At 49.6% G+C, this 26,932-nt stretch overlaps 1 protein-coding gene across 2 annotated transcripts; it reads right to left on the reverse strand.

Annotated features, from left to right (window-relative positions):
• Positions 1 to 171: 171 nt before the first annotated feature.
• Positions 172 to 26,550, reverse strand: LOC103707975 (uncharacterized). Of its 2 annotated transcripts, XM_039131807.3 has the most exons (6): positions 26,092 to 26,550; positions 25,177 to 25,415; positions 24,841 to 25,099; positions 921 to 1,100; positions 638 to 793; positions 172 to 560 (listed from the first exon to the last, which is right to left on the reverse strand). In XM_039131807.3, exons 1-6 carry the CDS (start codon positions 26,119 to 26,121, stop codon positions 387 to 389), a joined length of 1,038 nt encoding a protein of 345 aa, XP_038987735.2. In that variant the 5' UTR covers positions 26,122 to 26,550; the 3' UTR covers positions 172 to 386. The 2 variants fall into 2 exon arrangements, with proteins under 2 accessions (XP_038987735.2, XP_088560565.2); XM_088704439.2 differs by lacking the exon at positions 26,092 to 26,550 and having other exon boundaries at positions 25,177 to 25,576.
• Between the last annotated feature and the right edge of the window lie 382 nt (positions 26,551 to 26,932).

Raw genomic sequence — 26,932 nt, forward strand, 5'->3', positions numbered from 1 at the left:
CACTCCTCTATTGTCTGAGTGGTGCACATCATCATGTGGCTTCTAAGAAAAGGGTTATATAAGGTGATATGCTAAAAGGACCAAATCTACAGCTCAAATTAGCCTTCATCCAAAAGTTTAAGAAAAGGGTTAGATTTACACACTAAACTATCCATAATAGCAACAAAGGGAGACACAAATTTCGCTACCAATTTGCATTCATCAGCTCGAATATGAATTACAATGTTTTACAAGATGGGAAACAAAACACATCTTTAGAAACCCATGCAGGAAATCTGTTAGCATAAAAATGATCAAAATTTCTCCAGTGAGACCGCGGCTCGAATGGGGAAAAAGAATCAGTGGCAAGTTATTTACAACCACCATTGTGAGCTGCTAATTTCTTGCTACATTTGATAGTCAGCATGCAAGAAGCTCTCATACTCCGTTCCCTTCAGAGTATTATAGACAGCATCCCAGTTTTCAACCTGATCAGACAATGGTCTCGTGTGGATCTTTACATGACGGCTGGAAAGCTTCCTTTTTGGCAATCTAAGGAACTTCAGAACATCCTTCACCTTCTGCAGGAAACAAAGATTATTATGGTTAGTCTGGCTTGAGTAATAGTACTGAGTTGAGCATGCGGTAGAGAACTCACATTTCGTTTGTTCACAAGATCTTCATAGTAGAGAGCAATGTGGCGAGTGGTCTTGAAGTACTCCAGAGCATCAGCACCACATTTGTGCATCTGCTCTAGTTTGGCAACCAATAAAGTCGTATTGATCGTGGGCTTATATCTTGCAAGTACATCAGCCTGCATGTCATTAACCACCATGCATTTCAACATCCAAGTCTACTACAAGTAACAGAGGTTTTTTTTTATTATTATTATTTATTATGAAAGTACTAATACATCTCCATACAAAATGCAAAAGCATGACCTCATCCTTGGAATGCACATGAGCTTTATGGGTCCCATTTAGTTGCTTGGCATCCCGGTCATGCGTATTTGCGAGTACTGAAACCATGCGGCGAAGTAGGTTTCTTCGAAAGAGGAATATTGCAGAGACCCCCCTCCGCTTGAAGTATTTGACTATTTCATCATGGTGCTGCATGAGACCCTGAAGTAGCCATGACAACAGAGAACTTTAGGAGGATCCAACAAAAAGAAACCTCAATATCACCATGCAGCAGCACAAGACCAAGCTTCTTGTTGGATAATCTCAGCAAACATAAATAAAAAAGATACAGGTAATTGAAACTAGAAGGTGCATGACTTAAAAGACTGCAAACATCAACTAGCATTATTTCCCAATTTTGTACTTTCTTAGATTTCTGCAAGATAAAAATTAACATGCATACAGGGGGTTCTGTTCTTCATTCTATATGAATTTTATGAGGGGCTTATCCATGTGGAAAGTTCATTCACTACAGAGGAAACCAATTTGCGCTGATGAAATAAGCTTGTCCAGATCTTCTTACCAAAAAAACTTGAGAGTTCCAAATGTAAGAATAAATGTGGGTTGTGCTCATAAGGGGACTCATTGACATGAGGGATGTAAATGAGACAAGCTCGAGCAAGCTAGGCCCAGCTCAGGCTTGGCTTGTTTAGCAATCTAGCAAAGCTCATGTACAGCTTTTGAGAGCCCAGGGTCTCTCGAGGATTTCATATAACATAGATATAAAAGGATTTGTTAACAAACGTATGACTTTCCATCTTTAGACAAATGTATCTAGAAGCATCAACATCTTAATGTAAGCTTAGGTTCATCCTAATCGATAAGGTGATCCTTGCAGAGACTTGACTCTAGACAACCTAAAGTGCTTTAAAAATTTCTCTAGTTAAAGGAAAATAAAGTCAGAGAAAGTTGGATCCAGCCTATTTCCATTGCCCCACTATCATGTTTGCCAGTACTGACATGTGTCAGTCTGTGCTGACTGGTACACACCATACCAGGTCAGTATTGGCACCCAGCACTAGATTGGCACAGCATATATTAAGTCCTTTTTTATTTTTTTATTAAAAAAGGGTTTCAAATCTTCTAATGTATTGTTTCAACATGGCACTGCATTTACACCAACCCAGCTCAGTAAGGCAAGCAGGCACGCCAGCCGTTGGCACCCAACACTGGGTTGGCACAGCACATATTAAGTCATTTATTTAATTTTTACTTTAAAAAAGTCCTTTTCTTTTTGACACAGCATTGCATGAGCTATACTGGTTGCTAGCCAGCACAAACTGTACCGGTAGCTCTTAAATTCTTATCCATCACGACCACTAGCACAATTTCCCTGCTGAGCTGCCTTTGCAAAATTCTCTCTCTCTCTCTCTCTACAGTAGCGAATTTCTCTTCCTCTTCCTAATTTCTTCCTTTTTCTCCTCTATTCCTTTTCTTTTTTTTCCAAGATTTACTAAGCATAGAAAATACTACCCTTTATCATAAAGAATCCACACTAGATACAATTAGGAGTTAGCTTGATGCACATAAGACCCATAACAAGGTTATAATACATAATGACAGAGACAAAACAGGACATCTTTTTTTAAATAAAAATTCTAGGTGTCAAGACACTGGTCCAGCCAATTGAAACCAACCTGGTCTGATGTCCCTTCGACAAACAAGGCTACTTTGCACACATATATTTCTCGGGCAAAAAGCACATGACCAAAAAACCCATCTTCATCATCAATGTTATTGTGAGGACCCGTGCGGGCGTGTGTTTAGTCCTACATCGGTTATTCGCTGAGTAGATCTTGGATACTTAGGATCAAGGAACCCAAATAATACCTTTCGGCTAGCCATTTTGGGTGAGGTCCTGCATTGTTTCAAATGGTATCAGAGCGGACCCGGCCCATAACCTATGTAGACTAGGGGACACTGCAGCACGGATCCATTGGGGCTGACCGTGGGATGATCGTGGTGTTTGTGAATAGATTTGAACCCTTAGCCTGACGAGGACGTTAAGGCTTGAACGGAGAGAGTATGTGAGGACCCGTGCGGGCATGTGTTTCACATCGGTTATTCGCTTGGTAGATTTTGGGTACTTATACAGGATCATAGAATCCAAATAATACCTTCCGGCTAGCCATTTTAGGTGAGGTCCTGGGTTGTTACAGTTATAGATGCTGAATTTGGTTGTATTCCATTGGAAGTGGTGGGATGGCAATTGATGGGTGATGAATGTGAGACATCATATGAAGGATAGCTACTATGTGATGATAGGGTATGACTGGTGACAAAAGCAATGCATTATGGGTGTCATGGGAATTATAGCTGGTCATTGCAGCTGATAGTGGAGGTGATGATGGTAGCAAGTACATAGTTAAGGGAAGGGATGGAATTTTAAGATAAGGAAGACACATTCAAATCAAGATAATAGCATATGCAAGTCATATCCAGGTTTCCAAAAAGTTTTTTTATGGTAGTGTCAAAATGTTAGTCTTTCCCATCTGGCACACTTAGACACTCTTTCATGTCTTTTTTTTTTTTTTTGGTGAAAATCTTTCATGTCTAGTTCAAAATACAACTTGTTCAAAAATATTATATTCCTTTAGCTATGTTGCTATACTAACAAATTTTATGGGCTAGCTTTTTCAAAATGACAATTATTATAAAGAAGATTCATTTTCCTTTTTTTCTGTCAATCTGTAATTCTAAAAATTATAGGATAGAGGATCCAATCCAAAAAAACAAAAACTAATAGAATTGGGGACACCTATTAACACAGGACAATTAAAAAGAATCTTCCACATCAATTTTGAAGATTAGAATTGGCATTTTTATCACAAGATATTCCAAGATAAAGACTTAAAATGTCATTTTTCCCTTTTCTGTTTTGAAGTGACAAATATTGTAAAGAACAATGATAAAAGTTAGAAGAAGAATGGAAGTCACCCTCTCATCATCAGTCGTAAGAAGATATCTAGCATCCAAAAAAAGAGAAAAAGAGAAAAAGAGAGTAGCACAAAAAAGCATTCCTGGTAGAATTATAACACTATGACAATTAAATCTTAGGCTCTAAAATAGCTATAAACAAAGTGCTCATAGATATAATCTACAATTGTTTAGCTTCTTTTGAAAGTTCTTTAAATTCTCAATTCTCAAACTTCAAACCAGATAAGATATAGGATGAAGCCTCAACCTGTTTTAGTTTCCTCGGGTACAAAGATTACAACATTAGGGGTGAAGTGCTAGCTTGACAGGTATTCAGTCAGCCCTCAGTATGCAGGAACTACACCAAGATATTAACCATCCATATATAGCTTCTCACCTATGTTACGTCCATCAAACAAAATTCCAACAAGTTCAACACAACTCATTCACCTTATATATATACCCAAGGCAAAGTCTGATAATGACATGTTTAAGTTTCTCTCTTCACTCTCAAATCTTGTCTGCTACCTATGTAATGGAGAGGCCTCAACAAATGGCCTTCGCATCGCTAACCAAATTGCTAAAGTTCGGGAAGATTTAGTGTGAAGCTAACCACCTATATGGAGTTCAAATGGAGAAAAGGCAAAAGAACTTTGGAAAAGAAACAATATTTGGAAAATTAATTTTCCTCTTCTATTTCTTTAGAAAGCTTCATCATTCAATGAAGTCTTGTTTAGCTATTTAGAAACAAATCTGTTTTGTGGGATTAGGATGGAGATATTGGTTGCATCTTTATACAGTGCTTTAAAGCAATCCAATTTGCGAATGAAGACATATGGAATTAAAGCAAACCATTTACAGAATTGTAATGAATCTCGGAATAGTCAGACGTAACATTTTTTTGGAAAATGTACAGCAAAATACCTAGTATTTTCCATGTGATTGTTGAATATTTGAAACTGAGAATTTGGGTTTGATTTCAGTGGACCAGATAAGCTTTGTCTCAACTCTTGTTTTTGCAATTCAGTTAAAAATTGGAAAAAAATAAAAAAGGAACAAAATTATGAAATTATTCAGAAAACCATTTTAAGAGAGTTATTTTCAAAAAATCATGTTTTGTTGAAAAAATAAGAAAAGCATAAAAGGTCCATATATGTAACAAATTTGGGCCCATTCCTTTCAGTTGAAACTCCAAACCAACCCTACTGTTGGGCCGGACAGGACATTGTAATTTTGATTTAAAGGTTTCAAACAAAACTTCAAACTATGATATGGAAAAACACATTTTTCAGAACCAATAGAGGGAAAAAATCTCTCAGGTATATGGTTATAAACCTCAACTGATAAATCAAAGCACAATTATTCAAAGTTTGATGTTGTATTGAGATCAGCTTCATTCATCTATTCCCTCTATTGGTAATCAATTTCTGCTCAAAGATGTTGGGCAAGAAAAAAAGTTTGGCCTATAAGACCAATTGGTATGTAGCAATCTTACCTTGTTGAACATGTAGTTCATGCCCATGCAACAGAAAGCTTTCGAAGTTTTAACAGAGATTGACAAAGAACAATGAAGGCTAGGTTTGTTAAAAGGAACGGCCATTCATCTCTACGTCTACCATAGATATAAACTAAAAGTCTGAAATACAATTGCGAGGACTCATGCTGGCGTGTGTCTAGTCCCACATCAACTATGCGTTGGTAGATTTTGGGTACTTATACAGGTCCAAAAAACCCTAGTAATGCCTTTTGACCAGCTTTTTTTTCTAGATGAGGTCCTAGATTTTTACAAATGGTATCATAGCAGACTCAGTGCATGGCCCATGTGGACTAGGAGTCACTATAGTACGGGCCTATTTTAGGCTGGCCACGAGTTGATCGTGGTGTTTATGATTGTGGTACTTGTGAATGAATTTGGACCCTTAGCCTGGCCAGAATGCTAAGGCTTAAATAAGAAAAGTATATGAAGACCCATGCATGTGTGTGTTTAGTCCGACATCAGCTATGCATTGGGTAGATCTTGAGTACTTATACAAGGCCAAAGAACCCAAATAATAACTTCTATCAAGCTTTTTTTGTGAGTTCCTGGGTTGTTACAACAATCCTCACACAAATAAATTTCATCTAATAATTCAAGTATATATCTGTTGCTGGTGGTCCAAACCGAAAACGATTGGCACAGCGGTGTGAACGGGGTTCCGTTTGAGTTGCCTTGGTTGGTGTTGATTGCGCTCCACCTTCCACCGGGAAACCTGCAAGCAAGCCTCGCACCACCACTGGGGCAGTGGGGGCCCTCCGACGATCAAGTCAGAGGAGATTGGAGGAGAAGGAGAGATAATAGTAGCAAGTAAGAGAATGCTCTGGAAGTTCTCGCTTACCCCCCCCTCCTCCCCCCAGCCGCATATATACCAGGCTGGGGGGTCTTTCAGGGGGGTTCGTCATCGTGGGGCACGATGGAGCTGCCACTGACACGGCCGTTACAGGGCGTCGTGGGGCAGCGCTGGGTACGGCCATGACAGGGCGTAGTGGAGCTCCGCCTTGTACGGCTGTTACAGGGGATCGTGGAGCAGCGCCAGATACAACCGTTGCAGGGAGTAGTGGAGCAGGAGGCTGCGGCGTGCCTCTGGGGAATAGCCTGTCGTTGTCGAGAGATGTCCGACTCGGGGTCGGGCTGCGGAGACGAAGATGTCCGACTCGGGGTCGGATTGCTGGATCAAGGGGCAGCCGACTCGGGGTCGGGCTGCGGAGCCGAAGATGTCCGACTCGGGGTCGGATTGCTGGATCAAGGGGCTGCCGACTCGGGGTCGGGCTGCGGAGCCGAAGATGTCCGACTCGGGGTCGGATTGCTGGATCAAGGGGCTGCCGTAGTCTTCCTGGGCGCGCGTGCCGGTCACGTGGGGCATGGTGGCTAAGTTCCCCCGTAACAGTAGCCCCCCACTTCCGAGCCCGGAACCAGAAGGGGAACGGGTGAAGGGAGTGATGCTTCGAGATTGCCGCCATCCCTCGAAGAGGCGCGCGCGTTTCGAGCTCCCCGCCTTCTTTATGGCGTATGGCGGTTGTTGCTGACCTGGCAGTCTGAGGATTTCGGCGGACATCCTTCCTTAATGGCGTCGATTCGCCTTTGGGGCGCGAGCGACCCTTCGGCAGCCAGGCGTCCTCTGGCGTCACCGAGGCGTCACCCACCTTTCCGCCTATTTAACTAGGGGCCCTCCTCCGTCCGCCTTTCTCTTTACAGACATCTTCGAGTTTCTCCTTTGCGCTGCCGTCATTGCCGTCGGACTGTTCGCTTGCTCCTCCTTTGACGCTCTCGGAGCCGTTCTTCCTTCTCTTCCGGTGAGTTGCCCCATTCTTCAATTTAAGGCTCTCCATACTTTCTCCTTTTGTATTAGTGTACTCCAGTCGTTCCGGTCCTTTCCCCCTTCTTGACCCCGTCCTGACCGTAGATTCACTGGCCATTAGGGATGGACGAAGTGAGAGCAGACCGCATTAAGTCGGAGCTGGTCGCCGAAGACCTAGATAGGTTCGTGGCTCGATACCACCTTCCCGAGGCCTGCAATGTTACGCTCCCGGGGCCTGAGGAGAGGATGTCCCATCCTCCTCCAGGGAAGGTTGCCATCAATGAGGGCATTCTTCAGGCCGGGTTCCGCTTTCCCCCCTCGGACTTAGTCGTTCAGGTGCTTCGGGGTTTAAGAGTGGCGCCGACGCAACTGGTGCCGAACTCATGGCGCGCCCTGACGGCCTTTCAGGTTCTCTGCCGCATGCACGAGGTTCCCGCCACCCTGAATGTCTTTTGGGAATGCTACGGCCTGAGCGGCCACCCCCAGGACAAAGGGTGGTGGTGCTTTGCGGCGCGGCGAGGGTGCGGCCTCGTCAAGGAGGCTCCTACCTCCATTCACGGCTGGAAGGGGCGCTTCTTTTTCGTTGACGCAGATCCCTCTTGGGGAATCAGGGCAACCTGGGAGACGCCGATGAAGTCCCCGATTGGCCTATCGAGGTTGTCGAGGGAGGAATCCGATGGCGTCGCCGTCTTGAAGGGGTTGGTTGCCGAGGGCCGGCTCCCCCCGGTGGCTCGCCTTATTTCCGAGGATACCTTGGTGAACGTCGGTCTGAGCTCGGTCCCCGCTGACCGTGAGCCCGCCACCATTTCTTTTTTAGCTCTTTTCTCCTCTTTCGTCTCGTTCTTTCCTTCAGTTTCTCAACCTCCGACCACCTCGTCCTTTTTGCAGAGATCGACGACGTCATGCGGTCGGACAAGGCAACGGCTGTTGGTAGGACGTCCCTACTGGAAGCAGTCCGGAGGAAGAAACGAGCTCCTCCGAGCGGGGCCCCACCGGCGAAGAAGTCCCGCCGGCAGGCGACTCCGACGCCGACAGACGGGTCCGGACCCACCGATCAGGGGGACGCCGCGGGCGCGGACCGGCAGTTGACGCTGTATCAGCCCTCCGATGCCGAGACTACCGTTTCTCCGGAGGCATCACCCGGGCGCGCCCGAGATGGACGGGTCGGACGTGATCGGTCCCCAGCCCAGCCTTCGACTCGGTCGGCTCCGGATGATACGAGGAGGGACGCGCCGAGGCCCCGGCCGAGCGGGACCCTGTCAATTCCAGGGGCGGTCCCCGCCCCGAGCATGGTCAGCATGACTCTTCCCCAAGCGATGGGTAAGGGTAAGGCGGCAGAACCACCGTCCGACTCCGGGGAGAAGTCGGGGTCGGCCTTCACTTTCGCCGGCGCCCGAAACCTCATCGAGACAGTGCTGCTGGAGAAGGACCGCAGGCAGGTCCGGGAGATGAGGGTCTCTGACGTTGGGGCTGCCAGCTGCGTCTGTCTCATGTCGGTGAGTGTTCTTTTGGTCGCTTTCATCATTTATAGGCTCTGTTGATCCCCGCCTGACGCCCTCGTTTTTCCTATCTCTTAGCTCGCCCAGTACATGATCCGCCTGGAGGAGTGCTACGAGGAACAGGCGAGGCTTCTGGCGAGGGCCGAGAGCCAACTGAAGGCAGTAGAGGAGGGAGGTCAGGCTGCGGCGGGGAGGACGACCAGGGACCTCGAGATGAGGCTCCAGGTGGCCGAAGAGCGGGCACTCGGCTTCGTCACCCTCGAGAAGCAACTGTTGGAGGCTCAGGAGCAACTCAAGGTTGCCTCGGGTCTCGAGGGCGAGATCAAGAAGGCGGAGGAGCGGGCCGAGAAGCAGTCCCGGAAGGCTGCCGACTACCGGGAGAGGTGGAAGAAGGCCCAGCGGTCAGCCGACAACGCCCGCAACCGAACCCGGTCTCTTGAAGCCAAGCTGGGCGAATTGGAGTCGGCCTTGGAGAAGTCCCGCGCGAGCGACCAGGAGCTTCATTCGCGCCTGGAGGAGGCTGAGGCTGCTCGCATTGCTGCCGAGGCGAAGCACAAGGAGGCTCAGGCTGATCTGCTGAGGGTCTCCTCCGAGGCGGACGACCGGATTGTGGCGAAGGTCTTGGAGGCGAAAGCTCAGATTATGGAGCGGGCAGAGGCGGCGCTGGCCAAGAAGAGTGCGGAAATCGGGCGTCAGGCGGTACAGGCTTATCGTCAGTCCGCCGAGTTCACCCGTGATATGTCGGAGGCGGTACAGGCCTATCGTCAGTCTGACGAGTTCGTCCGTGACATGTCGGACGCGGGGTCCGACTCCTTTATCTTAGGCTTCGAGGAAGGCCTAACAATGGTGTCGGCTAAGTACACCGAAATTGACCTGAGTGGGATCTCTCTTCTAGACTCCTCTCCGGCGCCATTGCCTGCTGATTCTCCAACCGCCTCCCTACCCCCTGCGGACGTGCCCGGCGTTCCCGACCCGGGGGTTTCTCCAAGCTGACCTTCTGTATTTTTGTTCTTTTCTTTGTGTGTTGGCGTTTTGCCAAGTTGTATGGGTCTCGGCCCTGAAACAATGAAAGTTAATGCAAATAGAGTTTCTTCATTTCACTTTCGTCCTTCTTCTTTTTAACTCTTGGTAGCGTCTCGCTGACTCCCGACTCTTAAAATTCTTCTGGCGCTAGGCCAGGTATCTGAGGGTTAGGCCTCAGGGAATTCTTCCGGCGCTAGGCCAGGCATCCGAGGGTTAGGCCTCAGGAACTTCTTCCGGCGCTAAGCCAGGCATCCGAGGGTTAGGCCTCAGGAACTTCTTCCGGCGCTAAGCCAGGCATCCGAGGGTTAGGCCTCAGGAACTTCTTCCGGCGCTAAGCCAGGCATCCGAGGGTTAGGCCTCAGGAAATTCTTCCGGCGCTAGGCCAGGCATCCGAGGGTTAGGCCTCAGGAACTTCTTCCGGCGCTAAGCCAGGCATCCGAGGGTTAGGCCTCAGAAAATTCCGCTCGTTGGTCGGCCAAGGCTGGCGCAAGCCGAGGCGACCGGTCGGGGCTTCAGGCTAGTTTGCTCCCGGGATGATCATCGGGTTAGCCTGGCATCCGAGGGCCAAGCCTCGGGAGATTCCGCTCGTTGGTCGGCCAAGGCTGGCGCAAGCCGAGGCGACCGGTCGGGGCTTCAGGCTAGTCTGCTCCCGGGATGATCATCGGGTTAGCCTGGCATCCGAGGGCCGAGCCTCGGGAGATTCCGCTCGTTGGTCGGCCAAGGCTGGCGCAAGCCGAGGCGACCGGTCGGGGCTTCAGGCTAGTCTGCTCCCGGGATGACCATCGAGTTAGCCTGGCATCCGAGGGCCGAGCCTCGGGAGATTCCGCTCGTTGGTCGGCCAAGGCTGGCGCAAGCCGAGGCGACCGGTCGGGGCTTCAGGCTAGTCTGCTCCCGGGATGATCATCGGGTTAGCCTGGCATCTGAGGGTTGTCAGGCCTCAGGAAATTCCGCTCGTTGGTCGGCCAAGGCTGGCGCAAGCCGAGGCGACCGGTCGGGGCTTCAGGCTAGTCTGCTCCCGGGATGATCATCGGGTTAGCCTGGCATCCGAGGGCCGAGCCTCGGGAAATTCCGCTCGTTGGTCGGCCAAGGCTGGCGCAAGCCGAGGCGACCGGTCGGGGCTTCAGGCTAGTCTGCTCCCGGGATGATCATCGGGTTAGCCTGGCATCCGAGGGCCGAGCCTCGGAAAATTCCGCTCGTTGGTCGGCCAAGGCTGGCGCAAGCCGAGGCGACCGGTCGGGGCTTCAGGCTAGTCTGCTCGCGGGATGATCATCGGGTTAGCCTGGCATCCGAGGCTCGAAATTCCGCTCGTTGGTCGGCCAAGGCTGGCGCAAGCCGAGGCGACCGGTCGGGGCTTCAGGCTAGTCTGCTCCCGGGATGATCATCGGGTTAGCCTGGCATCCGAGGGCCGAGCCTCGGAAAATTCCGCTCGTTGGTCGGCCAAGGCTGGCGCAAGCCGAGGCGACCGGTCGGGGCTTCAAGCTAGTCTGCTCCCGGGATGATCATCGGGTTAGCCTGGCATCCGAGGGCCGAGCCTCGGGAAATTCCGCTCGTTGGTCGGCCAAGGCTGGCACAAGCCGAAGCGACCGGTCGGGGCTTCAGGCTAGTCTGCTCCCGGGATGATCATCGGGTTAGCCTGGCATCCGAGGGCCGAGCCTCGGAAAATTCCGCTCGTTGGTCGGCCAAGGCTGGCGCAAGCCGAGGCGACCGGTCGGGGCTTCAGGCTAGTCTGCTCCCGGAATGATCATCGGGTTAGCCTGGCATCCGAGGGCCGAGCCTCGGAAAATTCCGCTCGCTGGTCGTGCGCCTGTCGCTTGCCGCCCGACGGGATTTCTCCGTGGCCAGCTGCATCGTGTTTCTCCTCCTCTCCAAGCGTCGCCTGGGGAACACCAGATGGGCATTAAATGCTAATTGAGGGGTTACCTGAGAAATCGGATCGCCAGTTACTGCTTGCGAGGAGTGTCAGTTAAGCGGCCGCGATACGCGCGTTCTTCGAGGCGGATGCGGCCTGGGCGCGAGCGGAGATATGTGGACCTAGGGGTACAGGCCACCCGGAGTGTCCTGCACAAAGAATGCGATTAAGGAGAATAACGCTTAAGAAATCGCGGGAAGATACGCCTCGAGAGCCGGATCGGCTCCGGATTCAATGCGCCCGCATTTATTGGAGCCACCCGCATCGGAACGACCGGGGGGCCGCAGTTTGGCTATAAATATAGGTGCAGGTGCGATGGAGCCTGCCAAGCCGGAGCTGTTCAGGTTGCCATGGATCGTGGGCCTCCTCTCCGGCGCATGGTTGAGAGACCCCTACCGAAGGAACGGGAGGCGCGCCCTTCGCGACTTCCGCCAACTAGCCGTTTCATCTGGGATCAACAAGGAGGTTCTCCCCGGCGGAACTCCGCTCTAGGCGTTTCATCCGGGATCACGTCTCCCCTCCTTGAAGTTCAGCCTCCCGATTGAGCTCCGCGCCAGACGCTTGATCCGGGACCGCGCCTCCATATGTTCTTCTCCCTTGTATTCCTTCTCTCCCCTAACACTGGGGAGGACCGGAATATCCCTTGGAGGTGGCGTTCCCCTGGAGGCAGCGGGAGCTTCTTCTGCGGCGGCTCCTCGTCTTTTTCGTGAGGCGTGGATGGCGCCTCTGGGTAGGAGCAGTGTGGACTTCTCCTTCGTCCACTTCTTCTTCATCCGCGCTGGCTCTTCGTCTTTTTCGTGAGACGTCGATGGCGCCTCCGGTTGGAAGCACCCACTTCCGGTGGGATTGCAGCCGCTTCGGATGGAGGTTTCGGGATCCCAGATCTTCAGCTCCTCGGAGTCTCCACCTCTTCTTTACTTTCTTTACACCCTAATTCCCCTCTGGGAATTCCTTGTAATCACACGAGCACGCCATTGTAACCAGAAATTATTGAAATGAAAAGTGTTATACATTTTTGAACTGTCTTTCTGGCATTGTCGTTCTACTGGTAATACATCCGCAGGTTAGCGGAATTCCAGCTCCTTGGAATTTCTCGACCATCTAGGGCCTCCAACTGGTAGGAGCCAGGTCGGTTTACCCAGCGAACCCTATACGGGCCTTCCCAATTTGGCGCTAGCTTCCCACCTTCCGCAGGTTGAGATGCTTTAGCCCGCCTTAGCACCAGATCTCCGATTCTGAAAAGCTTCGGTCGGACCTTGGAGTTATAATATCGGACCACCCTCCGCTGATACATCGCCATCCGAACCTGCGCCATTTCCCTCGCTTCTTCCAAGAGATCCAGGTTCCCTCGGAGTTGCTCCGAATTGGCCTCGGGTCGGTGCGCGGCCACCCGAGGTGAGGGGAGTCCGAGCTCCACGGGGACAACGGCTTCCGTGCCATAGGTTAGGCTGAAAGGCGTCTCCCCGGTAGGGGTCCGATGCGTGGTCCGATACGCCCAAAGGACATTCTCGAGTTCTTCGACCCAAGCTTGCCCCGTCCGACCGATTCGCGCTTTGATTCCTTGGAGGATTGTCCGATTTGTGACCTCGGCCTCGCCGTTGGTTTGGGGATGCGACACAGATGTGAACCGATGCTCGATCCCGAACTCCTCGCAGAAGTCACGGAAATGCTTGTTGTCGAACTGCCGACCATTATCCGAGATGAGGACCCGAGGTACCCCAAATCGGACAATGATGTTCTTCTTCACGAACTTCCGGACTTGCGCCTCCGTGATAGTGGCCAGCGGCTCTGCCTCCACCCACTTGGTGAAGTAGTCGATTGCAACAATCAAAAATTTCCGCTGAGCTGAAGCGACGGGGAATGGTCCGAGGATATCCATTCCCCACTGGGCGAAGGGCCAGGGTGCAGTGATTGGTGCCAAGGGGACAGAAGGGACTCTCTGGACGTTGGCGTGGCGCTGGCAGGCGTCGCATTTCCGTACATGATCCTTTGAGTCCTCCAACAAGGTAGGCCAATAATAGCCTTGCCTCATGATCTTGTGCGCCAAGGACCTAGCCCCCAAGTGTGATCCGCAAACGCCTTCGTGGACTTCGCCGAGGACGTAGGCCGCTTCCGAGGGGCGGAGGCACTTTAAGAGGGGGGCGGTGAACGAGGTCCGATACAGCCTCCCTTCATAGAGTACGTAGTGGGCGGACTTCATAACAAGTCGCCGAGCTTGATCTTCGTCTTCAGGGAGGATCCCTTCGGCGAGGTAGGCGACAAGCGGGTCCATCCAAGACGGCTCCGGATCAATCGCCATCACCGCTCCAGCCTCGCCGATGCTCGGGGCATCCAGGGTCTCCAGGTAGATCGCCCTCGACAAGTTGTGCGCGTCTGCGCCCACTAAGCGGGACAACCTGTCGGCCCTGGCATTTTCACTTCTTGGGACCTGCTGGATGTCGACACTGCCGAGGTCGGGAATGAGTGCTTGCACCTTCCGGACGTAATTCTGCATGGTCGGGTTCCGGGCCTCGAACTCCCCACGGACCTGCCTAACCACCAGCTGGGAGTCGGTGAAGACCTTCAGGCGCCGGATGCCGAGCTCCTTGGTAAGTTTGAGTCCCGTGACTAGGGCCTCGTACTCCGCCTCGTTGTTGGTCACTGGAAATCCGAACCTCAAGGCATACTCGGCTATTACTCCATCAGGACTGGTAAGGACCAGCCCGGCCCCTCCACCTTCGGGGTTCGACGACCCATCGATGTGAAGCGTCCAAATCGGGAGGTCGAGGCTGGGTGTTTCCGGCGACCTAGGTTCCGCCTCCTGCACCGTGCACTCAGCGAGGAAATCCGCGAGCGCCTGGGCCTTGATGGCGGGTCGGGGCTGGTAGCGGATGTCGAACTCACCAAGTTCTACTGCCCACTTCACCAGCCGTCCCGCATTCTCAGGATTGCTGAGGATCTGCCGCAGCGGTTGATCGGTCAAGAAGGTGACAGAATGGGCCTGGAAATAGGGGCGAAGCCTCCTGGTCGCGGTCAGCAGCGCGAAGGCGATCTTTTCAGCCTTCGTATACCGCGTCTCGGCATCCCGTAGGACCCGGCTGATGTAGTACACAGGCTTCTGGAGCTTTGCCTCTTCCCGAACCAGTACCGCACTGACTGCGGTTGGGGAGACCGCCAGATAGAGGTAGAGCATCTCCCCTTCTTGCGGCTTGGACAGCAGGGGAGGAGACGCCAAGTATTCCTTGAGCTGGTCGAATGCTGCTTGACATTCGGCCGTCCAGAGAAAGTCTTTCGGGCGTTTCAACACCTTGAAGAAAGGTTGGCAGCGTTCGGCCGATTTTGCCACAAATCGTCCGAGCGCGGCGACCCTCCCAGCGAGCTCCTGAACCTCCTTCACTTTGGTCGGAGGGGACATATCTTGGATGGCCTTGATTTTGTCCGGGTTGGCTTCGATCCCCCGCTGGTTGACAATGAAACCGAGGAACCTCCCGGCCGAAGCGCCAAAGGCGCACTTCGCTGGGTTCAGCTTCATGCGAAACTTCCGCAAGGTGGCGAAAGTCTCCTCCAGATCCGCGATGTGCTGGTCTGCATGGCGGCTCTTCACCAGCATATCGTCCACGTACACCTCCATGTTCCGGCCGATTTGCTCTTTGAAGATTTTGTTGACGAGGCGCTGGTAAGTGGCGCCAGCATTCTTCAGACCGAAGGGCATTACCTTGTAACAGTACAGCCCCCGGTCTGTTATAAAGGCAGTTTTCTCCTCGTCCTGTGGAGCCATCATTATCTGGTTGTAGCCGGAGAAGGCGTCCATGAAAGACAGCAGCTGATATCCGGAAGTCGCGTCGACCAGTTGGTCTATCCGCGGAAGCGGAAAGCTATCCTTGGGGCATGCCTTGTTCAGGTCGGTGTAGTCGACGCACATCCTCCACTTTCCGCTCGCCTTCCGGACAAGTACGACATTTGCCAGCCATTCGGGGTAGCTGACCTCCCTTATGAATCCTGCATCCAAGAGCTTGTCTACCTCCTGGTCGACCACTCGGATCCGATCCGGGGCACAGTGTCTCTTCTTCTGTTTTACCGGTCGGTGGGTCGGGTCGACGTTGAGGGCGTGAGAAATGACCTCCGGGTCGATCCCAGGTACATCGGCCGTCGACCAGGCAAACACATCGACATTGGCTCGGAGGAATTCCACCAACCGGGCCCGAGCTCCCGGGTCGAGATTGGCGCCGACCCGGATCGTCCTGTCCGGGCGACCTTCCTCGAGGGGAACTTCGATCACACCCTCGGCCGGCTCCCCGTGCCGCAAGGCCACCTCGTCTCTGGCGTCGAGGGACTCGACGCTTAAGGCTTCTACGGGCTTCTTCCCTTTGAGAGTTGCTAGGAAACATTGCCTTGCGGTCGGTTGGTCACCTCGGACCTCTCCAATCCCGGCCGCCGTGGGGAACCGCATGAGCAAGTGGTACGTAGAGACCACCGCGCGAAGGGCGTTCAGTCCGGGTCGTCCGAGGATAGCGTTGTAGGCCGAGGGAACACGGACGATCAAGAACCCGAGCCGCACCGTGGCTTCTGCGGGTGCAACGCCCGCAGTCACAGGCAGCTCAACGACACCTTCGGCCGAGATAGCGTCACCAGTGAATCCTATGAGGGGGGTGGATGTTTTGTGCAACAATTGTCTGGACAAGCTCATCTTTTGGAAGGCCTCGTAAAACAAAATATCAGCTGAGCTTCCACTATCCACAAGAACACGCCTTACATCATAGTTTGCCATAGTGAGGGAGATCACCATGGCGTCATCGTGGGGGGTCTGAACCCCCTTTACATCTTCATCACAAAAAGTGATTACATTACCGACCCTTTGCCTCTTTGCGACGGCTGCCCCTGACGCTTCAGTCGAGCCCCCTGCGTTCCTCTCGGGCCGGGGGCAGCCCCCAGTGATAGTGTGGATCACGCCCGCGACGGGCCGATTCTGCTCCCGAGGCTCCTGAGGGGCCGGGTCGGCCGGACGCGGGTCTGCGGGGGGACGTCGGTCGTTCACATATCGACCGAGACGCCCTCGGCGGATGAGAGCCTCGATCTCGTCCCGAAGCTGGAAGCAGTCTTCGGTGTCGTGGCCGTGGTCCCGGTGGTACTCACAGTACGCCCAAGAGGGCCTCCTCCCAGGAATCTTCTTCATCTGTCTCGGGACCGGGAGGTCCTCCCGCCCCTTGATTTCCATGAGGATCTGGGCCCGGGGAGTCAGGAGAGGAGTGTACCGGTTGAAACGTCGGGGCGGAGAACGAGGGCGTAGGGCGCCGTGGTTCCTCGCCGGCGACAGGCTTCTGCGCCGACGTTGAGGCGTCGGGCTCCTCCTCTGGCGTGCCTCTTTTTGCCTTTTCTTCCCGAGCTTTGGAGGGATCTCGGCGGCCTCCTTGCTCCGGTGGGCGGCCGCCTCCTCGGCGTCCGCATACTGGTTCGCCCGGGACAACAGCTCCGGGAAGCTCCGCGGCAGGCGTTTGTCCAGGGAGAAGGTGAGTCTGCCCTTTCGGAAGCCACGCTTCAGGGCTGAAAGAGCCACCTCCTGGCTCAGGTTCCGGACTTCCAGCGTAGCCTTGTTGAAGCGGGTAAGATAATCCCGCAAGCTTTCTCCCTCGTTTTGCCGGACATCAAAGAGGGAGTCGGAGACCAGTCGCCGCCGGCTACTGACGGCGAAATGGGTGATGAAGAGGCGAGTAAACTGGTCGAAGGACTGGATTGAGTTAGCCTCCAAGCCGGCGAACCACGCCCTTGCCGGGCCACGGAGGGTCGCCGGGAAGGCCTTGCAGAGGAGAGGATCTGATGCTCCGTGGAGGAGCATAAGCGTCCTGAAACTCTCGACGTGATCCCGCGGGTCCGCCACCCCGTCATAGGGCTCGATCGCCGGCATTTTAAACCCCGGCGGATTCGGGGTCCGCAGGATCCTCGAGGCAAGCGCCGGCTGGGAGGAGATCTCCAAGTCGGCGAAGGGATCTTTGGAGTGGCCCTTCAGGACCTGGAGTTGTCGGTGGAGATCGTCCACCCGCCGGTCCAGGGAGCGCGACCGATGGGTGGGAGACAAGGAGCACCGAGAGGGGGACCGACTGGAGCGCGGGTTCCTTGAGGACTGGGGGGTCTGGGAACGCGCCCGGGCCCGCCTCTCGTACCCCGCGCAGCTCCGATGGGAAGGTCCCGGCAGAATGGACCGTGCTCGAGAATCTTCCTCGCGCCGGCGCTCCTCCCCTGCTGTCCAAGCCGCAAGAAGGGGAGATGCTCTACCTCTATCTGGCGGTCTCCCCAACCGCAGTCAGTGCGGTACTGGTTCGGGAAGAGGCAAAGCTCCAGAAGCCTGTGTACTACATCAGCCGGGTCCTACGGGATGCCGAGACGCGGTATACGAAGGCTGAAAAGATCGCCTTCGCGCTGCTGACCGCGACCAGGAGGCTTCGCCCCTATTTCCAGGCCCATTCTGTCACCAGTGTACTCCAGTCGTTCCGGTCCTTTCCCCCTTCTTGACCCCGTCCTGACCGTAGATTCACTGGCCATTAGGGATGGGCGAAGTGAGAGCAGACCGCATTAAGTCGGAGCTGGTCGCCGAAGACCTAGATAGGTTCGTGGCTCGATACCACCTTTCCGAGGCCTGCAATGTTACGCTCCCGGGGCCTGAGGAGAGGATGTCCCATCCTCCTCCAGGGAAGGTTGCCATCAATGAGGGCATTCTTCAGGCCGGGTTCCGCTTTCCCCCCTCGGACTTAGTCGTTCAGGTGCTTCGGGGTTTAAGAGTGGCGCCGACGCAACTGGTGCCGAACTCATGGCGCGCCCTGACGGCCTTTCAGGTTCTCTGCCGCATGCACGAGGTTCCCGCCACCCTGAATGTCTTTTGGGAATGCTACGGCCTGAGCGGCCACCCCCAGGACAAAGGGTGGTGGTGCTTTGCGGCGCGGCGAGGGTGCGGCCTCGTCAAGGAGGCTCCTACCTCCATTCACGGCTGGAAGGGGCGCTTCTTTTTCGTTGACGCAGATCCCTCTTGGGGAATCAGGGCAACCTGGGAGACGCCGATGAAGTCCCCGATTGGCCTATCGAGGTTGTCGAGGGAGGAATTCGATGGCGTCGCCGTCTTGAAGGGGTTGGTTGCCGAGGGCCGGCTCCCCCCGGTGGCTCGCCTTATTTCCGAGGATACCTTGGTGAACGTCGGTCTGAGCTCGGTCCCCGCTGACCGTGAGCCCGCCACCATTTCTTTTTTAGCTCTTTTCTCCTCTTTCGTCTCGTTCTTTCCTTCAGTTTCTCAACCTCCGACCACCTCGTCCTTTTTGCAGAGATCGACGACGTCATGCGGTCGGACAAGGCAACGGCTGTTGGTAGGACGTCCCTACTGGAAGCAGTCCGGAGGAAGAAACGAGCTCCTCCGAGCGGGGCCCCACCGGCGAAGAAGTCCCGCCGGCAGGCGACTCCGACGCCGACAGACGGGTCCGGACCCACCGATCAGGGGGACGCCGCGGGCGCGGACCGGCAGTTGACGCTGTATCAGCCCTCCGATGCCGAGACTACCGTTTCTCCGGAGGCATCACCCGGGCGCGCCCGAGATGGACGGGTCGGACGTGATCGGTCCCCAGCCCAGCCTTCGACTCGGTCGGCTCCGGATGATACGAGGAGGGACGCGCCGAGGCCCCGGCCGAGCGGGACCCTGTCAATTCCAGGGGCGGTCCCCGCCCCGAGCATGGTCAGCATGACTCTTCCCCAAGCGATGGGTAAGGGTAAGGCTGCAGAACCACCGTCCGACTCCGGGGAGAAGTCGGGGTCGGCCTTCACTTTCGCCGGCGCCCGAAACCTCATCGAGACAGTGCTGCTGGAGAAGGACCGCAGGCAGGTCCGGGAGATGAGGGTCCCTGACGTTGGGGCTGCCAGCTGCGTCTGTCTCATATCGGTGAGTGTTCTTTTGGTCGCTTTCATCATTTATAGGCTCTGTTGATCCCCGCCTGACGCCCTCGTTTTTCCTATCTCTTAGCTCGCCCAGTACATGATCCGCCTGGAGGAGTGCTACGAGGAACAGGCGAGGCTTCTGGCGAGGGCCGAGAGCCAACTGAAGGCAGTAGAGGAGGGAGGTCAGGCTGCGGCGGGGAGGACGACCAGGGACCTCGAGATGAGGCTCCAGGTGGCCGAAGAGCGGGCACTCGGCTTCGTCACCCTCGAGAAGCAACTGTTGGAGGCTCAGGAGCAACTCAAGGTTACCTCGGGTCTCGAGGGCGAGATCAAGAAGGCGGAGGAGCGGGCCGAGAAGCAGTCCCGGAAGGCTGCCGACTACCGGGAGCAACTCAAGGTTGCCTCGGGTCTCGAGGGCGAGATCAAGAAGGCGGAGGAGCGGGCCGAGAAGCAGTCCCGGAAGGCTGCCGACTACCGGGAGAGGTGGGAGAAGGCCCAGCGGTCAGCCGACAACGCCCGCAACCGAACCCAGTCTCTTGAAGCCAAGCTGGGCGAATTGGAGTCGGCCTTGGAGAAGTCCCGCGCGAGCGACCAGGAGCTTCATTCGCGCCTGGAGGAGGCTGAGGCTGCTCGCATTGCTGCCGAGGCGAAGCACAAGGAGGCTCAGGCTGATCTGCTGAGGGTCTCCTCCGAGGCGGACGACCGGATTGTGGCGAAGGTCTTGGAGGCGAAAGCTCAGATTATGGAGCGGGCAGAGGCGGCGCTGGCCGAGAAGAGTGCGGAAATCGGGCGTCAGGCGGTACAGGCTTATCGTCAGTCCGCCGAGTTCACCCGTGATATGTCGGAGGCGGTACAGGCCTATCGTCAGTCTGACGAGTTCGTCCGTGACATGTCGGACGCGGGGTCCGACTCCTTTATCTTAGGCTTCGAGGAAGGCCTGACAAGGGTGTCGGCTAAGTACCCCGAAATTGACCTAATTATTCTTGCACAACTTCTTTGATTTCTATATATAGTACTCTCATCTTTTAAGAAACACTATTTTTTATAATCATCACAAACTGCACACTTAACGTTACTAACTTATCCTAACAATGTTCAGCAGCCAATAGGGCATTGCAAAGAGAACTTGAGTAGTCAAATTGCATCACATATTAAAGAAATAGCAAGCTCAAAAATGCATATCACCATAAAATAAACAGCATAATACATAATAAACCCAGAAGGCCAGAACTGCCAAAACATTAAAATAGTCCAATAAAGACAGCAAGTCAGTCATTATTTCTAACAAACATTAAAATAGTCCAATAAACATTAAAACATTAAAACTCCAATAGTGGCAAGCAATAACTAATCTCCGAACACTCCAATGATCCAATATTTCTATTGTAAAAGAAATGTTCAAACTTTTCAAGCATGTCAGTCAGAAACCTTTTCATAGTGGTAGCATTCTATTTCTATAGCTCACAAAGTTTAATATTACAGAAGAGGAAGAACATCGATCTTTTACTAGCATTCTATTTTTTCTTTGTTCTCAACCCCAATCAATGTAATGAAAGTATAAAAGCAACATGACTAAATGGAATTCTTCAAAAATCTATTTCTATTTCTATTAGCATTCTCATGATCTAGTTCATGGATATCTTTTACTAGTATCACCACCTTTCACCACTCATATATCATCTACACTACTAATCAAGGTTTTGAATCACAGCGAGATGGGTGGTGTCCCGTCCTATTCCTATGAGAAAATAGGACCGAGATGACGTTAAGAATTTGAAACTTATGCATGGGGAGAAAGAAGAAGAAAAAGGAAAAAAAAGGGAGGAATGATAAAGAAAAGGAAAAGTGAAAGGAAAAAAAGAAAGGAAGGGAGAAGAAAAAGAATGAAAGGAAAGAAAGAAGGAAGAAAGGAAAGAGAAAGAAGAAGAAAAAGAAAGAAAGGAAGAAGCAAAGGAAGAGATAAGGAAAAAAAGAAGAAGAAAAAGGAAAGAATGGAAGGTAAGGAAAAAGGGCGAAGGAAGGACAGAAAGAAAGAAAGAAGAAAAAGAAAGAAAGAGAAAAAAAAAAAAAGCAATTAAAAGAAAGAAAACGAAAGGAAAGAAGAAGGGGAGAGAGACGAAGGGTACCGATGGGACTCTCGATCGGGATTGCTGTCAGGCACCTGCATCCCATTCAATGGAGAAATCGAGACACCCTCATCCCACAGGATTTAAAACCTTGCTACTAATTGATTTGTCTCTAATTATTCTTGCGCAACTTCTTTGATTTCTATATATAGTACTCTCATCTTTTAAGAAACACTATTTTTTATAATCATCACAAACTGCACACTTAACGTTACTAACTTATCCTAACAATGTTCAGCAGCCAATAGGGCATTGCAAAGAGAACTTGAGTAGTCAAATTGCATCACATATTAAAGAAATAGCAAGCTCAAAAATGCAGATCACCATAAAATAAACAGCATAATACATAATAAACCCAGAAGGCCAGAACTGCCAAAACATTAAAATAGTCCAATAAAGACAGCAAGTCAGTCATTATTTCTAACAAACATTAAAATAGTCCAATAAACATTAAAACATTAAAACTCCAATAGTGGCAAGCAATAACTAATCTCCGAACACTCCAATGATCCAATATTTCTATTGTAAAAGAAATGTTCAAACTTTTCAAGCATGTCAGTCAGAAACCTTTTCATAGTGGTAGCATTCTATTTCTATAGCTCACGAAGTTTAATATTACAGAAGAGGAAGAACATCAATCTTTGTTTATACTTTATACAAAACTGTTATAGTTCAGTTCCTTCTGACTAGTCCAAATAACAGCAGCAAGCAGCACCATGAGAATCAATGCTTGACTAGATACGGATAACCAAATCTGAACATACTGTAACATGGACACCATATGTACAAATAACACCATGAACAGTTAAAGTTAAAATTCTAATGCCATAACAACAAAGAATGATCTAGTATAACAAAGGAATGACAGAGAGAACATCAGTGGGCAAGATAAGCGCCATGATTTTGCACTAACTGTTGTAGATCAATAGAAAGTCGTCAAAAAATTGGTAGCTAAGGATAGGAATCATTCCTATGACATTCCATATCCTAACACTAGGCTACATAGGTAGGGAACATGTCAAACTGGCTTAAACCTAAAAAAAAAACACCTCTTTTAAATAAAAACACCAAATCCTCCTCTCCTCTCTATCATTGTCTCTGCCTCCCAATTATGGAACCAAACCGTTAATTTTTTTCCTGAAATATTCATTGGAAGGCCATACACCAAAGAACAGCGAGAGAATACGACACACCTCAGATTCATAGTTATGAAATACAAGTTAGAAGAAAATGTCCATACAGGTTCAGGCCAACCCGAGATATCCTCCCAAAGTTGGACACTACACACATTCATTTCCGATTTCCTAAACCTTTTTGAACCTTTCACTCTCCTCCTCCATATAGTCATCAATATTTCCCTAACTAGGAAGTCAAATTTCTTAATTTCAAGCTTCCCATTGTCTTATACAGGTGCTCCTCTCTCCAGAAAAGAGTATTTTGTGACGTTTCTGTAGACAATCAACAATCGCTAATGGCATCTTAGTGAGTGAAGCATTATCAAAATTGAGAAAGGTTTTGCATTACTTAGCACAATTTTCACTGACTACAAAGAGTTAATATTCTTCCAAGTTACAGCGCTTCAGTCTCAGTTCACCATAACTTTATTCCAGGAATGTGCGTCTCCATGCACAAAAGAAGATCAAGTTTAAAACTTTCAGGTTTCTTCTTGTTGCATCCAGTCCACCTGGCAAACCCCTCAATTAGATCAATTACCATGATCACCCCAACAAGGGTCACTAGTATCTGTGAGTTGTAACTTTGGCAAACTAAAGGATAATCATGCATTTACTACTTGACTAGGTCCCTCTCACTATGGAACTCAAAGATGCTGATGCATCTCTAGTTCAATACCTCCCCAAGAGAAACAAAATAGGGATTTACTGGTAAAATGCACCCAGTATTGTAATGCATACAACCATGATATAGAATATATTTGATTTTCCCAATATTCACTCCCTCTCTATTGTTGAGCAAATCACACTCCTTCATATGGCTGGAATGCAAAATCCTTTAGATCTGTCTACCAACCATTAAAGAAAAAAATGACAAGAGAAAAATACCTCTTTAACTAAAAAAAAATGCTCAACTTATTGGCTAAGATAATTTGCAAGAAGTGAAATCTCTTTTGTATACTGATTTAGCATACTATTTGACGAACAAGTACAAAACCATGACTATTGTATAGTCAACGCATTACTTCCTTTTTCCAAACCTCATCCTTGCAAACTTTAAGAAATCTATTTGCATCGTATGTTATATCCCAATTTTAATTAATTGAAAATTTGGCTAGACACATTATCTCCAATTAATAGCATTTTTATATTCTCCATGATGCAGCTACAAGCTTCTCTATTTTTCTTCTATTGCAACCATCAGCTACTAATTTTTCCAACCTATTTATTATATATCTTAAAGTTGCATTTTAATAACAATTGTCATTTATATCCTTCTTGTTTAGATACTTCACTTTGGTTTTATTTCCAAATAGCCACTTCCTGAATAAAATTTCAAACCTGAGCTGGGACTTTAGTTTGCATTACTCCACACTCGAGAGAACTTGCATACAATCTGATCCCAGATAGTTATGTCAAAAAGTCTTTAACAATTCCCAGCAATTCAGATTACCCAATAACATAAAGCTTCCACTTCTTAAAGGTTCTTAAAAGTCTTAGTTTCTGAGAATATCATTAGAAGCCCAACCCTCCACACCATAAGATTTTGCAAAGTCTATTTTTTTTTTCTTTTCCTAACAAATTCTATTGTTTTGAAGTCTAGATGGTTTAAAAGCCAAACAGATTCACTCTTTGCCTAAAAAAAATAAGGTCACAGTTAGGCTTCAGAAAAAATGAGCAAGAAAAAGCAGTGTAATAAACATATATGCTCCTAATTTTAGGAACAAGGAAACAGCTTGCCTGTCCAAAAAACCTGAATTCCCAGAGATCAAAAAGCTGACATGGATAGCAACATAGAAGACTGCAGTACCATAAAATTTTAAACTAGAGAGAGAGAGAGAGAGAGCAAATTAATTTAGTATAGGTCAGCTCCCCAGCTCCAATAGAAGACCTCAATGTTTGTACGGAAGGAGAAGAGTATAGCATTTTGCAATCTTACTACATGATAAAGTTCAGCTGAATTCATGTAACATATTCTTAAAGGATTCATAATTTAAGGAAAAAAAATAATGTGCAGCATATATGGTTTTACCTGATTAAGCATCCATTTGAAGCCAACAGCAGCTGTGCATTCATTTTTAGAAGCACTACTATACCAGTCCAGATTGTAAACTTTATCTAATGTGTGCATGATAGAAGAAATACTATTCCGTCTTTCTTTGACAGAGAAGATCTCACCATTAGAGCTAACATTAACATGGCTATTCAACAAGGTCTCAAACCACCCACTTCCAGACCTCTGCATCGACAAAATTGCAAAGAACCGAACTGGTGTGCACGCACACTCATTCCTGTCGCATACACCAAAAATTGTCAAACATGATTCCGACCGAAGATAATCAATCAATAGCCAAGAAACCATCATTACCTACTATAAGTAGTGGGTTCTGGATAGTGCACATAAGGAACCTCGGATTGTGGAATGCCAGGATGAGGACAGGGTTGTAGTTCTTTAAATCTGACCTTAATTACATTGGAGGTTGCGGGGATCCCCCTTTGTTTTAAACATAGTACGCATATATAAACGCCACTGATCATTACCAAGGCCAACACAGCCATCCATAATAGCAGAGGATATTTCTTGGGAGGCTTTATGATGAGACTATCCTGCATACGAAGGGTTAGCAGAAAACCAGCCATGTAAGCTATGCAACTAGTTTAGAAAGATGTGATGCGTCCTTTGATTTTTTTTTTTTTTGGTTTTCTCTCAGTGCCCTAGAAATTCTTGGGTTAATGCAAAAAGATTCAATGGAAGTAACTAATTTATGAGAGAAGAATTTCCTAAAAGGATCTTTGTGCAACAGAAATCAGAAAGAAATCATAGGCTGAGAGGCTAATAGAGACAAAAGATGATTCAATATAATGCATTAATTTAAAAAAGCGATATTTTATAGGAACAAAACCAAGGAAGAACAGAGCTATAAAAAGAATTCAATCTTAGAATCAAAAGTCGACCAATCCAAACCTCTCTCAGGTAAACGAAAACGAATAAAATTAAAAGGAAAAGAAGAAAAATCTCATACGTTACAAACCAAAGAGCACCCAGATCAAAACACAAAGCTTTAGCCAAAAAAACGTAAACAATTGTATTAAGCACCAGATAGATAAAAATCTCACCAATAAAACATAAAAAGGATGCATCTTTTTCACGGAATCAAACAAAAAATCCCCAAAAGATACCAATTTTCTGATCAAAACGAAATTTTGTAAAACACAAGCTAAAAAACAGGTTAATCTTATATAACGAAGAAATCAAAAGGGAAGAAAAAAATACATGAATTACCTTATTGAAATAACAGCAGTCCTCCATCATCCTCTCCTTCCTCTCTTTCCGTTTCTTGAATCTTGAAGGGAAAAGGGCATGGAAGAAAAGCTTCCCCTTCCTATGTTATTTTTCTCCTCCTTCCTTCCCCTATTCTTCTACTTCTCATCACCTTCCTTTAGCTTCCATCTTTCCCCGCTCCTCTTCCTCTTAGAAATCAAAGCCCGAACTTGCATTGGGTTCTACGCTCATCGAAGCCCTCCCCCCCTTCCCCCCTCCTCCTCTACGAGGGTTTTCTTTCTTTCTTTCTTTCTTCCTTCCTTTCTCTATCTCTCTCTGCCCTTTTTATTCCTTTTCTCGAGCTATAAAAGAGGCTCCTTTTTCTTCCCCTCTCTCCTTTCTTCTTCTTCGGTGGCTTCGAACGCGGCGCTTGGAGAGTGTTGCACCCGTGTTTGTTGGGATGGTGAGAACGCCGAGGACGAAGGGCGAGGAAGAAAAGGGAAGAGAGATTAAGAATTCGAAGAAGGTTAGAGTTTTATTTATCATGTTTAACTAATTGCAGACCCATCCGGTAAACTATTTTGAGGAGTGATTGGGTGAGATTATGAAACGGTAATCTGAGGCTATTTTCTCGGTCAAAAAGGGTATGGAGGATATTGGACCGCCATGGCCATCCTGCCACCTTTGTACAATGTTACCAGGCCAACACAGTTTAACAAAATATATTGTCGCATTCTTGTACGGAATTTTAGGTGCAACGGCTAGATTTACCTCACATACCCAACATGACTCTAATATTAGTTTCTTGTATGGGATATCACATCATGCCATAATGGATCATTACAAAAATCTGATAATTTAT

The sequence above is a fragment of the Phoenix dactylifera genome, chromosome 9, assembly GCF_051530095.1.
Source record: "Phoenix dactylifera cultivar Ajwa chromosome 9, Ajwa_hap1_PhDact_Kaust_v1.1, whole genome shotgun sequence".
Classification (NCBI taxonomy): Eukaryota; Viridiplantae; Streptophyta; class Magnoliopsida; order Arecales; family Arecaceae; genus Phoenix; species Phoenix dactylifera.